We start from the raw sequence: 16,265 nt of genomic DNA on the forward strand, positions 1-16,265 counted from the left end.
TTTGAGCTCGGCGTGTCAGCATTTTAAAAAACCCTAACTTAACTATGGTGCCGTGTCACATATAGAAATTTTTTGATATTTGCAACCATAGTAAAACAAAGACTTATATTTTTGATGTTTATTTTATATATTTAAATGCCATTTAACAAAGAAAAATCAACCAAAAAAAATGAGTTCGCGTGTCACCTCTGACACGCGTGTCACAGGTTCGCCATCACTGTTATATAGGGTGCAGCAGCTACTTTTTAAAGGAGTGATTTAATCAGGGAAGTAAAATTCACACATAAAGTCAGGTAACTATGAGTTGCCCCGTATAAATAATTTAAATACTGTAGAAGTCTTGGCAAAATATCAAACAATGATGCAAATGGCATTTGAGCTATGCACTAAAAGATAAGGATAGTTTTAAAAGTTGCAGATGAAAAGAAATAAATGCAATTAGGAAGTATATGAAATATAAACAGCTGTTTATCCAGACTGGCTAACTTACAGGTGCTGTCTCAGAAAGCAGTAGTGTAATTGAAGAAAGTGGAAAGCCTTTTTGAATGTTGGTCTGAACATTTTGAACTTAGTGGACAGTGTTATAGTGAATAATATAATCATAGCTCATGTTTTAGGAAAGTGTTTTATTTCTTTCACACTACCTAATACTACCTAATACAGAGCTATGCTTTCAGTTTTTATCTGAAAGAACAAAATTTTATATTTCTACTCTTTTAACACTTAGAATTGAACAGAATGTTCATTTTTATTTCATTAGCTAGAAAAAAAATGATGAGTATTTTTTTCTTTCAGACATATTCTTATTTCTTCATACTGATTTTTGGGTTTGGTTTTTTATTTAAATTATTTAGAGTAATTTATATCTTAAGTCAGGTTATTCTCTGTTTTTTTGTTTTTGTTTTTTTTTGGAGAGTAAGATGAGAATGAACAGTGTAAATTTAATTTATTAGAACCAAAGCTTGTTTTTCATTTACAGTGAAAAAAATACCCAATTAAGTCTTCATTTTGTAGCTTGAATGCCAAAGAAATCTTACATAAGACAAACTGCAGCCCTACTCAGTTTGTCTCTGCTTAGAGTGTCAGCCCTAGGATTTGAAAGGTCTCAGGTTTGATTTCCATCAAGGGCACATACCTTGGTAGCAGGCTCCATCTGGGGCACACATAGGAGGCAACCAAATCGATGTGTCTCTCACATTGTTGTTTCTGTCTCCTTCCCTCCCACTCTCTCTAAAAACTCAATGGAAAAAATATCCTCAGGTGAGGATTAACAATAACAACAAAAAAGACAGACTAGATTTACTGAATTCTTTTAGTGTGTGTTTTAAATCTGACATTAATATCTATTCTCTAGGGTCATGTGAAGGTGGTGCGCTACTTAGTCAAAGAAGTCAATCAGTTTCCATCAGATTCTGAATGCATGAGATACATAGCAACCATCACTGATAAGGTAATGTGTTGATCAAATTCATCCCACTATATGAGCTAGGGATTTTATTTAGTTTTATGTACATATGTCCCACACTAAGAAAAAAGTCTTAGTTTGAGCAGTAATGTGTGCTGTATAGCAATTTTCATTTATCTATTATTTGGGAATGAAGTATGCTTTTAAGAGGCTCTTAGGATTATTTATTTAGTCTAATGAAGTAGTAAAATATTCTTTGTGATCGATTTACTTTTTTTAAAAAAATACTAAACTAATTTTATGTGAACACTAAACAGTTAAAGCAAATGTTATTATTCATTAGTATTATAATCTATATATGTGTATCCAGACTGATAATATATTCAGAAATTAACAAGCCCAGTGGATTTTTTTAATACCTAAACACAAATAAACATAGTACCTTTAATTGTGGGAAGAAAATTTTAATGTCTTCAACATGATATAAAAGTGGGAGTAACTGTCATCTTAAGAATGAACTGGTTAGGATTATTAGAGATTTAATTGAAGTCTTCCCCTTGTGCCATTTTTATTTTTAGTTTATAAGACATACTCTGGAAATCCAAAGAGGTCAATACATATAAAAATGTCTATTATATTTTCTCAGCAGTTTTTACCTAAGAGTGAGCAGATTTTCATCATAGGTTTTATTTAACATAGGTTTTATTTAACTTTCACTGTCTTGCCTGCCTCTAGATTTCTCTGATAATTAACACTCCTGGGTACCACTAGGTTTTTTGGAGGAGAGAGGAAGATTAAAATTAAGGCTTTTTGTTTTTATAGGGAAATAGTCCTTTCCTGATAAAAAGTGTTCTGAGAATGAAACCACTGAGAAAAATTTGTAATACATATGCCTTTGACATTTCATCAGTGATTCTTGAACATGAGGTTTTGGCAACAAAGCTTAAATATGTGACAGTTGTTATCAGTTAAGCACTTCACAGAATTTTAAATCTGTTTTCTTGATTAACATTGACCTTTTCCTTAAGCCTATTAACCAGCTGATATAAATTATTACACTTCCATTTGCTGTATGATTTATATTCGATTTATAGGAGTAAATAATTTTACTTTCCAAAGTACCAGTCAAATTTATATTATTTTGAAAAACATTAGAGGCTCTTTCTTGTGTATTTTTATTTGCATTATTTTTTGCCTTACCACTGATCTTAATAGCTTATGTTCATTCAATGAAGTACCTTAATTAATATTTTAATGTTTTCATTAAACATTAATTATTTTTTGAGGCTGGAAACATCTTGATTTTTTATTTTAGGAGATGCTGAAGAAGTGTCATCTTTGTATGGAATCAATAGTACAAGCCAAAGATAGACAGGCTGCTGAAGCAAACAAAAATGCCAGTATTTTATTAGAAGAGTTAGACTTGGAAAAGGTAATGATAACCTTTACATGTGAAAATACCTACTTTTTTCCCCTTTCTGCTATATTCCCTTTAGTTTGTAATCCTTTTTAAATGTTTCATTTGGTTGCTTTTGCTTTAAATTATGTACATGGTTTTCTCTCCAAGTTTGGCTCAGAGAGAATTAAGAGTATTTTAAATGTCATTAAAAGAATTTTCTTTGTAATCAAATTATAGGAATTGCATTGACCTGGAAGTCAGAAAACCTAGCTGCTAATGCAGCTTTAGTCTTCTCTCAACTAATGAGCTCTTAATCCCCATCCAAATATTTACTAGAAGTACCAAATGCAGTACTGAGGCATAACCAACTAGTGAAATACATCTTGGTGGAATGTTTAATGAGTACATTTTTTAAATGGGTGAATTCTCATGTACTTTTCTCTTTCAGGCAGACTACATCATTTCCGTCTTCCCAGGGGAATATAATACTCCAAACAACATATAGTTTGGGCAGTTCCATAGCTCCTTCTTTACTCCCCCTTCCTATCAATAACACTATCCTCAAGTATGTAATAGAAATAGTAATCATGCAGGAAATTTATAAAGGATAGTGATAATCACAACCTTTTGGATTTGAGTCAGGCCCATTTTTACTATTATATTTGCAGACTTTGTTACACTATATATTTCATTATTTCATTTTGCATAAAGAAAATATGGCCCTGGCTGGTTTGACTCAGTGGGTAGAGCATTGGCCCACAGAGTGGAAGGTCCTGGGTTTGATTCTGATCAAGGGCATGTACCTTGGTTGCAGGCTTGATCCCTGGCCCTAGTTGGGTCGCATGCAGGAGGCAAGGAATCAATGTGTCTCTCTCATCATTGGTTTCTTTTTTTTCTTTCTTTTTTGTTTTGTTTTGTTTTGTTTTATTAATCCTCACCCCAGGATATTTTTCCATTGATTTTTAGGGAGAGTAGAAGAGAGAGGGAAAAACAGAGACTTTTTAATCACAAAAGGATGCCTGGCATGTTGTAGGTACTCAATAAATATTTGGTGAACAATTAAATCTTTACATATTAAATGTAAATTAAATATTTTTTTCAATCCTCATCCCATATGAGAGAAACACATCCATTGGTTGTCTCCTGCAGGCTATCTGACCAGGGCCCAGGCATGAGAGGAGCCTGCAACCAAGGTATGTGCCCTTGACCCGAACTGAACCTGAGACCTTTTGGTCCACCGGCCCACGTTCTATCCACTGAGCCAAGTCGGCTAGGGCTATCATTGATGTTTGTATCTCTCTCTCTGTTCCTCTCCCTTTCTCTCGGAAATTAATAAAAATAAAGAAAATATGAAGTATTCTAGACACTTTATTCTAATTTAAGTGTGAAAATATCCAGTTATTTTCTGGAAAAATGTATTTAATATTGGGTATTCTTCATTTTAAAACTTTCTGATTTAGATTCTGATCAAACAAAAGTTAGCTTTTTGGCTAATTTGAAGTTTTTTTTAAAAAGCCCATTGAGAGTAATTATTATGAAAAATACTGTAACTGTTACTTGACCTATTTTCACATTTATTTATTAAAAATCTTTATTGTTGAAGTTATTACATTATGTCCCCTTTTTCTCTCATTGGCCCCCCACCTGGCCCCCACCCCAGGCCTCCACCACCCTATTGTCTGGGTTATGCATATATGCATAAAAGTTCTTTGGTAGATCTCTCCCCATCCCCCCTCACCCCCCTACCCCCACCTTTCCTCTGAGATTTGACAGCCATTTCTTTCATTTTTGTGAATCTAAAAAACATTTTTTCTATAGCTGAACATAGACATCTATTTTTAAATAAAATCTTTATTTTTCTCATACCTTTGATTATACATTAAATACATTTAGAATTTATTGCATACATATGGATTACAAAGTAGGAAGCAGCTTTATTGTCTATTCTCAATCAACTTCATTGTTTTTTCTTTATTACAATATTGTGTTCAGTTTAAACTGTGAAATATGCAAAGATGACTAAAGAAAAACATAGTCATCATAAGTTAATAACTAAAGTCATAAACCTTATATGGTAACTAAAGTTCTCAACTCTATAATTACCTATAAAGTCTTTTAAGAGCCTACATGATGTATCCACCCACACTACTCCTTACACCTCTCTGGTCTTCTTTTTTTATTCCTTTCTTTTGGTCATTTTGCTCCATCCATTGTCCATCCTTTTTTTGCCCTTGCTGTGCCTTCTGCCTTGAATGTCTCATGCAGATGCCTCATATTTTATTCTCCCTTCCACAAATACTCTTCTTACTCTTGTAACTTATTTTTTGCTTTCAAACATTCTAAATATTTTATTTAGTTATTTTGTTTATCTCTCCCACTAGAATGTATGCACCACAAAAGGATGCCTTGCATGTTGTAGGTACTCAATAAATACTTTTTAAGAAAATCATGCAAGCCCTAGCTGGTTTGGCTCTATGGATAGAGCATTGGCCTTTGGACTAAAGGGTTCCAGGTTTGATTCTGGTCAAGGGCACATGCTGGGTTTTCAGGCTCCATCCCCAGTAGGGGGCGTGAAGGAGGCAGCCAATCAATGATTATTTCTCATCATTGATGTTTCTAGCTCTCCCCTCTCCCTTCCTCTCTGAAATCAATAAAAAAAATAAAAAAAATCATGCAAGCCCTGGCCAGTATGGCACAGTTGGTTGGGCATTGTCCCATGCATCCAACAGTTGCCGGTTCACTTCCCAGTCAGGGCACATGCCCAGGTTGCATCTGATCCTTAGTGAGGGTATGCAGGAGGCAGCCGATAATTGTTTTGCTTTCACATCGAAACACTCTTTCTCTCTCTCTCTAAAACTCAATAAAAAAAATCCTAAAAAGGAATTGTGCAAGCATATTATTGTAATACTTGCTTTTCCCCCTCTCAGTAACTGATGGATATTTGTCAAATGATAGTGATTTAAATAACTGCAGAATATACCCCATAGTAAGTTTGTTTCCAGCTTTTTATCACTACAAAAAATGTTGCAATAAACATCCTTATGCATACTTTCTTATATTTTGGTGCTTTTATTTTTACAGAGTAAGTTTCTTCTCTTGGGCCAATATGTTTTAAATTTGATACTTTCAGAATATTTTCTTACTCTGCCATCAACAATACATCAGTGTCAATGTCTTGAATTCTTTTTTTTTAATCCTCACCCGAGGATATTTTTCCATTGATTTTTTTTTTTTTTTAAAGAGAGAGAATGGAAGAGAGGGAAAGACAGAGAGAAATATCTATCTGAGAGAAACACATCAGTTGGTTGCCTCCTGCATGAGCTCTGACCAGGGCCTGGGCCAGGGAGGAGCCTGCAACCAGGTATGTGCCCTTGGCCTAAACCCGGGACCTTTCGGTTCCCAGGCTGATGCTTTATCCACTGCACCAAATCGGCTGGGGCTTGAATTCTTGCCAACATTTACTTGATGTTCATGCTTTCAAGAACCTCAGATTTAAAGCAAGTCAAAAGGAATTTTCGCCGAAACCGGTTTGGCTCAGTGGATAGAGCGTTGGCTTGCGGACTGAAAGGTCCCAGGTTCGATTCCGGTCAAGGGCATGTACCTGGGTTGCGGGCACATCCCCAGTAGGAGATGTGCAGGAGGCAGCTGGTCGATATTTCTCTCTCATCGATGCTTCTAGCTCTCTATCTCTCTCCTTTCCTCTCTGTGAAAAATCAATAAAATATATTTAAAAAAAAAAAAAAGGAATTTTCAAATTACACATGTTTCTATCATTTTAAACCTTAAAGGTGATAAATAATTTTTAATTATAAATTAATTAAACGTTAAGTTGATTCATATGCACTGATACTTTATAAACAATTTTGAATGGGGGTGGTACATAAAATTCTAAATTATGGAGAAGGTTCTATAATTTCAGTATTTCTGTTTGAAGAATGACCAGATTGGGATCTGATAGGGTTTGGTTCATTATTTTTTAGTTATGACTTACTTCTAGGAAAATAATACTTGCCTTTTGAAAGACAGTACATTTTGGCTCCACCATTTCTGATTTAGAAACATCACTGGAGTTGGTCTTATTTGGTCTAAGCTGAATTTCTACATGGGTAACTTATTGCTTATATAAAAATGTTTTTTTGACCAGCCTAATTTGAAAATTTTGGTTAATAGATTTGTAAGAACTGCTGCTGAGGATGCTCCCCATTATATTTACCAGATTCATTTCCTCATCATTATTCAGCAAACATTTATTTACTGAGCATTTACTATGTGGCAGAGTCTCCACTTTGGAACAGTTCATCCTGTTGAACTATGGAATTTTCAGTTTATTGCTTGTTCTCTTAGGACATTAACAACTAGGTTTTGTTCTTGGCTGTTAGAACCCTTAGTCGATATTGTTGGTTTGCATTTTTGATATTTGTTTCACGCTTCCACTTTACTACTTACTGTTGCTCTTCCTACCTTTTCTTTATAAACATTTATAGCCTTTTAGGGAGAAATGTGGGGTACATTTTTAAAATATTTGTACTATATATTTTCAGGGGATTTTTTTGCCATTACCTAAAGCTATTAATATGCCCATCCCACAATCTCAATTTTATACATTTCATTCTCTGATTGAGCTTCCTATCTTTTCAGTTTTACTCCCTCTAGAATTCTACCTCCCATAATCCTGGCAATACTCTGCTTACCAATAAAATATAGGATCCATTTATCCTACCACCATTCATAGCTCCTTATTCTTTTCTTTCTCCTTATTCTCATCTGTACCCTAGTAACTAAATGTGTGTAGAAAAACAACATTCAACCTTGATGACTAATTTTACTTTAAATGTGTGACAGCGAACCCTTCAATGCTGCCCAAGAGTCATTCTGTATTCCCCTAGTTTGGTTCATTCTCCCAGCCACTATTTATTAATTTCTTCTTTAGCCTCTGGCTTTGAGTACATCCTCTTCTTCATTTTCACTTGATGACCTAGCATCCTACATCAGTGATAAAACTGAAGTATCAGAAAACTGCTAAGACTTATCCCACCCCATCTACCTACCCACCAATCCCTGTACCCATATACTTTCTACCAGTTACTAAATAAACTTTGTAACCAGTCCCTGCATTTGGTCTCTCTTGCAAAACACTGGTGTAGCAATTATCTTTTCTATGTCATTTATCCCCCACTCCTGGATTATTCTCATCATCACACAAGCTTATTTATTTCATTTAAAAAAACAACAACACTTTTTCTTCCAATCCTCATTCTCCCCAATTTTTAGTTACAAACCCATTTTCTTTGCTCCTCGTGTCTAATCTTCAATTCTTTCTTTCTCTTGAATCTACTCCTGCTATGTTCTCACTCCCACAATTCCACCAAAATAAACTACTTTTATGGTCTTCAGTGACTTTTATGTAGCTGAATCCAGTGATTACTACTCTATCCTTATCACTTTCTTCATTTCACTTTCATTATAATACCTGTCTGCTCTGCGTGTTCCTCCTTGTCTCCCCTCTTAGTTGGTGAGCCCCTTAGCTCATTACAAGATCTAGTTTATTCACTGGTCATTTCATCCTACTTCTTAGCTTTAAATACATACCAGCTGATCCCTAATTTGTATCATTAGCCCAGACACCTTCCCTAAACACTATTTTCGCATATCCAACTTGCTACCCAACATGCCCATTTGGATACTTAAATAAACCTTTCATACGGGTATCCTTAACTCACAATTCTGTCTTGTAATTGCTCAGGCTAAAAATCTTGAAGTCATTGTTGATTTCTGTCTATTCTCTAATGTATTGGAAAATCTTGTTACCTTTGCCTTAGAACTACGTATATCTAGAATCTTAATCACTTTTCATCACTCCTCACCCTGGTTGAAGTCATTAACATCATTTCTTACATGTATTACCTCAGTAGTTAACTGGTCTCCCAGATTCCATTATTGCTCTTTATTCTCTCTTCAGTGCTTAGAGTAATCCTCTTACATCATTTAAATCAAATCATCACTCTTCTTCTCAAAACCACAGAATAAGAAGATCAAGCCCTGACCGGTTTGGCTCAGTGGATAAAGCATAGGCCTGCGGACTCAAGGGTCCCGGGTTCGATTCCTGTCAAGGGCATGTACCTTGGTTGTGGGCACATACCCAGTGAGGAGTGTGCAGGAGGCAGCTGATCAATGTTTCTCTCTCATCAATGTTTCTAACTCTCTATCTCTGTCCCTTCCTCTCTGTAAAATCAATAAAATATATATTTTTTTTAAAAAAAGATCAATTCTTTAAAACACCTGCCAGGCCTTAGGTGAACAAGCCCCCTAATACTCTTGACAGTCCTTTTTTACTATTCTGAGCTACACTGGCCTACTTGAACATTGCAGACCTACTTGAAAATACAACTTATGCACTGGCTGTTTTCTTTGCCTGAAATGCTGCATACCTTTTAGATGTTTGCTTAAACTTCACTTTCATGAGGCTTACACTGATCACCCTGTTTAAAATTAAAACCCCTTGCCATAGCCAGTTTTTCTTAGTGGTTAGAGTGTCAGCATGCGGACTGAAGGGTCACAGGTTCTGTTCCAATCATAGGCACTTACCTTACCTTGGTTGCAGGTTCCCCAGGCCCAGTCAGGGCACCTGTGCAACCATCGATGTGTCTCTCTCGTATCAACATTTCTGTCTCTGTGTCTTTCATTCTTAAAAAAAAAAAAAAAAAAATCCAGTGGAAAAAATATCCTCAGGTGAGGATTAACTGTTTCCATATACACACTTCTTTTCCCCCTGTTCTAGTATTCCTATTTTACATTGTACGTAACACCTCTTTAATAACTAGGTACAGTGGGCAGATTTTGCATATGTAAATACAGCCACTGTGGATGGAACATATTTGTGGAGGGAAATATTATGTTGTTGCTCACATATACCGTGTAGTTAGGCCTACCAAGGTTGCGTCTGTACCGAACATGTACATATTCTCTTTTCTTGTAATTATTTTCTAAAAATTACAGTGTAACAACTATTTACATAGCATTTACATTGTATTGATTATAAGTCATCTAGGGATGATTTAAAGTATACAGGAGGATGTGTGTAGGTTATATGCAAATACTAAGCCATGTTATGTAAGGGACTTAAGCATTCTCAGATTTTGTTACCTGAGGTGGTGTGTGTGTGTGTGTGTGTGTGTGTGTGTGTGTGTGTATGTGTGTGTGTCATGGAACCAATCCCCCATGAATACCGAGGGACAACTGTAATGTTTTTTATGATTATCGTCTGCACACCCCCAACCCCCAATTAAATGTTAGCTTCTTCAGCTTCATGAGGGCAGGGATAGTTTTGTTTAGTTTACTGAAGAGTTTTAAGAGACCTGAACCATGCTGAGTACATATAGGTTATCAATAAATTCTTGTTTGATTTTGCTCCTCACATTTTTATCTCTTTTCTGTTGATATCACTTCCCATTATTCAGAAATGAACTCTTGATGTCACTTCCATCTTCTCACTTATCTTACTTCCCATTCCCTACATTCACTTAATGACTTAGTGTTGTAAATTAACTAAATCCAGTGCCTGAAACAGTAACCCCCCTACATATTAACTGTATTGATGTCATCATCATCATTTTTACTGAGCTTTGGTAATTTCTGTATTAGCTTCTGTTCCATCCTCTTGAGTCATCTCTTATTATTGCAGTAGGCTTCTTAACAGTCTCCCTTTTAAATAACTAGCTTTGCCTCTGTCACTTTTTGCTTTCATTCTAATCCTTCATCCTAGTGTAATTCTTTCACAGTTCCCTTAGTTTTCTAATACGCAGGTGGGATTGCCTCACTCCCTCTTCAGACCTCCCTTCTCTTCATTATCTACATGGGACATTTCGAACATTCAGGTTCTCCTATCTTAATTTTCCAGATCCATCATTCACTATGGTTTTCTACTCCTCACATATCTCATTCACGTTCATATATCTACATTTTTGTGCAGGTGGTATTTCTTTAGTCTGGATTACCTCTTCCTAAATCCTTACGTTCTCATTTTTAAAATCTTAACTCTTAAATGGTACTTTGTTCCTGATTCCTCACTTAAAGGGCAACAACCCAGCTGGTGTTTTTTCCTTTTCCACAGTAAGATTATTCTACAACTTGACTCTTCAAAGCCTCTACCCTCCCCCCACATACTCCTAATCCCCAGTAAGTGAAATGAGGCCCAGGCAGGTTTCTTGTGAACAAATTAGGATGTAGACTAAATATCTTACTGTTTTCCTGTACCTCCAGACTTATTTGAATCTTAATGGTTTTATTCTGTTTGTTTTCTTTGGGATCTTGTATCAGTTTTTACCACCTCCCCCATACTCCTTTATCTTTATCTTGAGTATCTGCTATTTCATCAAGTACTACCCTCTGCCTACAACTTAAGGTAACTATCCTAATGAAACTTTACCTCAAACTTAGTATTTTATTTCCTTCTCCAAATATTTTAAGAGAATAATCTTATTGACTCTGTTACCAGAAAGGGGACCTGGCTCTGAGTGGATCTGCCTAGGGCCAGCTAGTAAAGTGTGAGTTCTTGGCTTCGTACAAAAAATAAAATCACAACACAGTCCAGGTGAATTTTAGAGGACTAGTATTAAAGCTGGGGGCAGTGAAACAAGGAAGGGCTGGGGAAATGAGCCTAGGCTGATCTGCTTTGGTTCACTAAGAAGTCAGAGAAAAGGAGGTCTTGGGGACAAGAGCAGGGGATTTGCCCAGGATGAACTGCCACTGCCCCTTGCTGCCCTGGTTGCAAGCATTGTGGGGTCCTTTAGAGTTTAGGAGATGCGTGCCTATGGGGAAAGAACGGGCCGGGGTGCTGTGGGGCACGGGCATGCTCCTCGGAGGGAGAGCATGCTCTGTGCTGGACCTTGGTTTTGGGGGGTTTTAAAGGCTGGGCATTTAGACTGACAGGTGTGGCTCAGTAGTTAGAGCGTTGGTCAAGGGCAGGTACCTGGGTTGCAGGTTAGATCTGGCCCAGATGTGTCTCTCTCTGTCCCCTCCCCCCCACACACACACACTAAAAAAAGGCTAGGCGTTAAGGGGAAGTCTTAGGAGAGGATCTCAATAGAATATTCATCATCTTTATGCTGATATACCAAAATGAGGTTTATTATCTTCATCTGTCATTGGGTGTAGTTAGCAAGTGGCACTTACTGGTTTCTGCTGTCTCCCTGAGTAGCCTGATTGTTTACCCTGGTTGGGGAGAAGTGCAAACCACTTACTCTTAGGGAAAATACGATTTAATAGATGGCTGAAAACTGCAGTTTAGCTCTCTCAGTTTCCCTATTCTACTTATCCTGGCTTATTTAGCCTGTTTCAACTCTACTCTTTATATTTTTAATCCTCAATCCAGGATCATTTGCCTGCTCCCCCATTATTCCAATGAACTGTGGCAGAGATCACCAGCGCTATCTTTACTGCCCAGTCCTGTTACCTCTTTTCAGTTCTTTGATACTTTGTGATTTGCCTTCCTTCATGAAACTTTTCTCATTGAGGCTGCTTTCTTCTGATTGTCTTCCTGTGCCCTATTAAGGCCTTCTATAGTTTCATTTACTCTCCCCCTTCCTCCTCAGGCATACATAATTGTACACTTGTATAGTTATAATTTTTTCCTTTCAGTAATCTCATTTAATTCATTAAATTCAGCTACAACCTACAAATTTATGATGCCTCTTAAATCTGTATCTATCTTGTCTAATTCTTAAGTTTTAGAGAGCGCCATGCCTTTGCAGCCATAGTCTCAGGTCTCTCCCCCAAAAAGAGTTTCACTAGGACCTCTGAATATGTGCCCCATTTTTTAGTGAGTCCAAAGTTAGTAAGATCTATGAGGTTATCAGAATACTAGCTTTAGAACTTCAAAATTGAGAAACAAGAAAGGCTTAGCCCTAAGGCTGAACTATAGAAGTTTGGTATCTAGGCTCTTCCTGTTGCCAGAGGGCTAGCTTTCACTGAACTCTTTAAAGCTAGAGGCATTAGCATACCTGAGATATAGCCACACCCCAACACTAAGACCTGCCCTGGCCCATCACTCCCACATCTTGGCCACCTGGGCTTAGATGAAAGCTTGCTTTCTGATTTAAACTTGTCTATTTTTGAAAAGTTCTTCCTGGGAGCAGGAGTGGAATAGAGGGGGCCAATGGGGGGAAAAGGGGACATCTGTATACTTAACAACAATAAAGATAAGTTAAAAAATAAAAAGTAAATGGAAGATGTATCCAATAAAAAAAAAAAATTCTTTTCCTTCCTTGAATAGTAATTACAATTATCTCCTGCCACTGGACAAATTTAAAAATCCAGCCCACAAAAACTACCCATTCTGACCTAGTCAAAAGTCTTAAACTTCACTTGTTATTTTGATCCCCCAAAAGCTATTTCCTGTACCTTTCTCAAGGTTTTTCTGTTCATACAGACATAATATAGCTTAAAATATGTATTATTCCCAACTGAATTGGAGAGGCTTTATATCTACAGCCTCAGTCGCTTTGAAAATATTTTTCTGCCACACCCTTCACCCCCACTTCCACTTTTCCTCTTCCCCTGGCACTTACCCATTCTTTCTATCAAAATCAGAGCAAAACAGGACAACAACGGCTTCCCTCACTGGAGTTCAGGCGGAGAAAGCATTTTTCCTGAGGACCAACGGGTAGCCCCATTAAAGCAATGAGCTGAGTCAGCACATGCTCAGTTCCTTCTTTTAAAACCACCAATCATATATAACTCCTCCTCCCAGACAGTGACCTAGGGAGTGAAAGTCACCAAACAATTACTGTTTTCTTCTTAGTCCTTTTGAAAAGTCTAAAGTTCCTCTCCCCTTCTTCAGACTGGAGTTTCTAGAGGCCCACCAAAAATTTCTAGGGGTGCTACTAAGACAATTTCTACAATTTCAACTTCCATTTGTATTCTTTGCTGAAGTCTATCTGCCTGAGAAAGCATCAGTTTTCTACAGATTCTCCTGAACTGTTTTCCTTTTCAGGAATAAAAGTCTTATCTCTACCCCCAAAGAGAATGTAATTATGGTGCATTGCCCTAGGGTGTAAATACTTCAAAGCTGTGCAAAACCTTTCGGACTCCTAACTGGGATAATTTGAAAAGGCAGGGTGAGCCCTAGCAGCTTTGGCTCAGTGGATAGAATGTTGGCCTGTAGACTGAAGGGTCCCAGGTTCAATTCCGATTAAGGGCACATACCTGGGTGTAGGAGGTGGGCAGGAGGCAGCTGGTCATTGATTCTCTCTCATTATTGATGTTTCTAACTCTCTCTCCCCTCTCCCTTCCTCTCTGAAATAAGTTTTTAAAAAATTAAAAGAAAAAGAAAAGGCAGGATGAGTATCTAGCAAAAGCAAAAGACTTAAAGAATGAAGTTAGACATTTTCTGATGAAAAATAATGTTGATTTGGCTTATGAACTTGTCTTTGAGCTCTGGTTTCATTAGTTAGGACATTGGGATATTTTCCATAAACTGAGTATCATTGTTTTGACATCTAATATTTAAAATATAAAATATACAGAATGCTAGGTTATGGGCAGGGAGTACCTCTTTTTTTAGTTTGAAAATATCTATAAGAGTATATACAAACAAAGGAGTTTGAAGGTTTTTCCCACTTTATGAACCAAGGAGAAAAATGGAATAGTTAAATAGCTTATTAAGAGATATTATTGGACTTTGAAACTTATGCTTAACTTTTTTTACTTATGAAAGTAATATGTACTCATTTTGACAAATAGAAACAACGTACAGATATATAAAGTAAAATTAAAAGTCGCCATCTTCCAGCTACTCCAGTCCCACTCTCTAGAGATAGTCACTAGTAAGCCTTTGATATTTATCCTTAGTGGGGTTGTTTTTTGTACTTCTACAAATAGACTCACATGAGCGTGGCCTTCCCCTATAAAGGGGAGAATTTGTCTGCACTGTGCCTTTTTTTTCTCTCCTAACAAATGTAAATTGTGAGCATTTTCCCAAGTATATCTTTAGATACTTTTCATGGCTGCCTAATATTCGGTGAAGGTGTGTTGTTAATTTGTCCCCACCATTTGATGGATTTACCTTTTTTTTTTTTTACTGCCATTATAATTAATTTTATGGTGGACATTATTGAACCTATATCTTTTCACCAGAGACAGTCATTTTATGAAGAATAAATTCTTAGGATAAGCAGTTTGTAATTTTCATAGGAGGTTTCCAAATTACCTTTTCTAAAATGTAAATATATATACCCATAGCAGTATAGGAAACAACTTATTTTCCAAAGCTCATGCTGATATATGATATCTTCTTTATTTTTGCCAAATTAATGAACAACACATGCTATGGGTATATGTTTAGTGATTAGGAAGCTACATATTTCTTTATCATTCACCCATTTTAAAATTAGATTTTTATCATTAATTTCATTTTGATCCTTTGAAAATATTTTCTCTTTGAGTATATTGTAGGATAGTAAGAAGCTAAGAAAATTCCAGGACAAGCAGAATAGGGAAAGTAAAATCCTATCTTCCCTAAACCAAGGATACTTACCAGTAAAAGGTTTTCACTTCTTCCCAACCCAGAGGGTAAATAGCTTAAATCACCGAACTCAGGAGACAGAAAAGAAATTAGTGTCATTTGCCAACCACACCCAAGGACAGACAAATTAAGAAAATAAATCTTACTTTTTGGTTCATCAGCATAAAGTTGATGAATATCCTCCCTTAAGACCTCCCCTAAAAGCCAGCTTTTAAAACCAATGAAAAGGAAGACCCCAATAAGCTTTCCCTCCAGTGAGTATGCCCATGCCATTCCTGTGCCCCTCTTTCCCCCCCACAGGCTCCTATCTCCTAATTTCCAAGGAACCTCAGGAGACTTTGAACCAGGGAAGCAATTGGCAGTGGCAGCTCTTCCCAGGCTAACCCCATGAACCTGTCTCCAAGGGTCTCTTTTCTCTGACTTCCCTGTAAGCCAAAACAACCCAGCCTAGGTTCTTCTGTTGCTTCTTCTATGCCCTTCCTTATTTCACTGTCCTAAGTGTGTTTTGCTGAAGATAAATTCTTGCTTGCTTTTCTACACTTTGACTCGTGATTGAAATCTTTCCTTCAAGAAGATAAGAACCCAGGTCTTGTCAATTCCCCGGTAACAATATCTTTTTTATTTTTGCCAAATTAGCAGATGACACATGGTATCTTGCTATTTTTATTCTTTTTTTAAATCCTCACTTGAGGATATTTTTCCATTGATTTTTAGAAAGTACGGAAGGGAGGGAGGAGGGGGAGAGAGTGAGAGAGAGAGAGAGAAAAACATAGATCAGAAAGAGACATCGATTGGCCGCCTCCCACACGTGCATAACCTGGGCCATGGAGCAAACCTGCAACTGAGGTCTACGTGCCCTTGGCTGGTAATTGAGCCAGTTGGTGTGCAGGCTCTAACCACTGAGAACACAGTCCAGGGCACCTATTTTAAAATTAGATTTT

At 36.8% G+C, this 16,265-nt stretch overlaps 1 protein-coding gene across 6 annotated transcripts in view; it reads left to right on the forward strand.

The window, feature by feature from the left end:
- Positions 1–16,265, forward strand: part of ANKRD17 (ankyrin repeat domain 17) — a 177,967-nt gene that overhangs the window by 128,855 nt on the left and 32,847 nt on the right. For all 6 annotated transcript variants that reach the window (XM_070395149.1, XM_070395186.1, XM_070395159.1 and 3 more), the window contains 2 exons: positions 1,355–1,450; positions 2,721–2,837. In XM_070395149.1, coding sequence (XP_070251250.1) covers positions 1,355–1,450; positions 2,721–2,837 — 213 coding nt within the window. The remainder of the gene's footprint in view (positions 1–1,354; positions 1,451–2,720; positions 2,838–16,265) is intronic.

The sequence above is a fragment of the Myotis yumanensis genome, unplaced genomic scaffold (genome assembly GCF_028538775.1).
Source record: "Myotis yumanensis isolate MYYU_CA2020_CCGP unplaced genomic scaffold, mMyoYum1.0.hap1 SCAF_1, whole genome shotgun sequence".
Taxonomy (NCBI): domain Eukaryota; kingdom Metazoa; phylum Chordata; class Mammalia; order Chiroptera; family Vespertilionidae; genus Myotis; species Myotis yumanensis.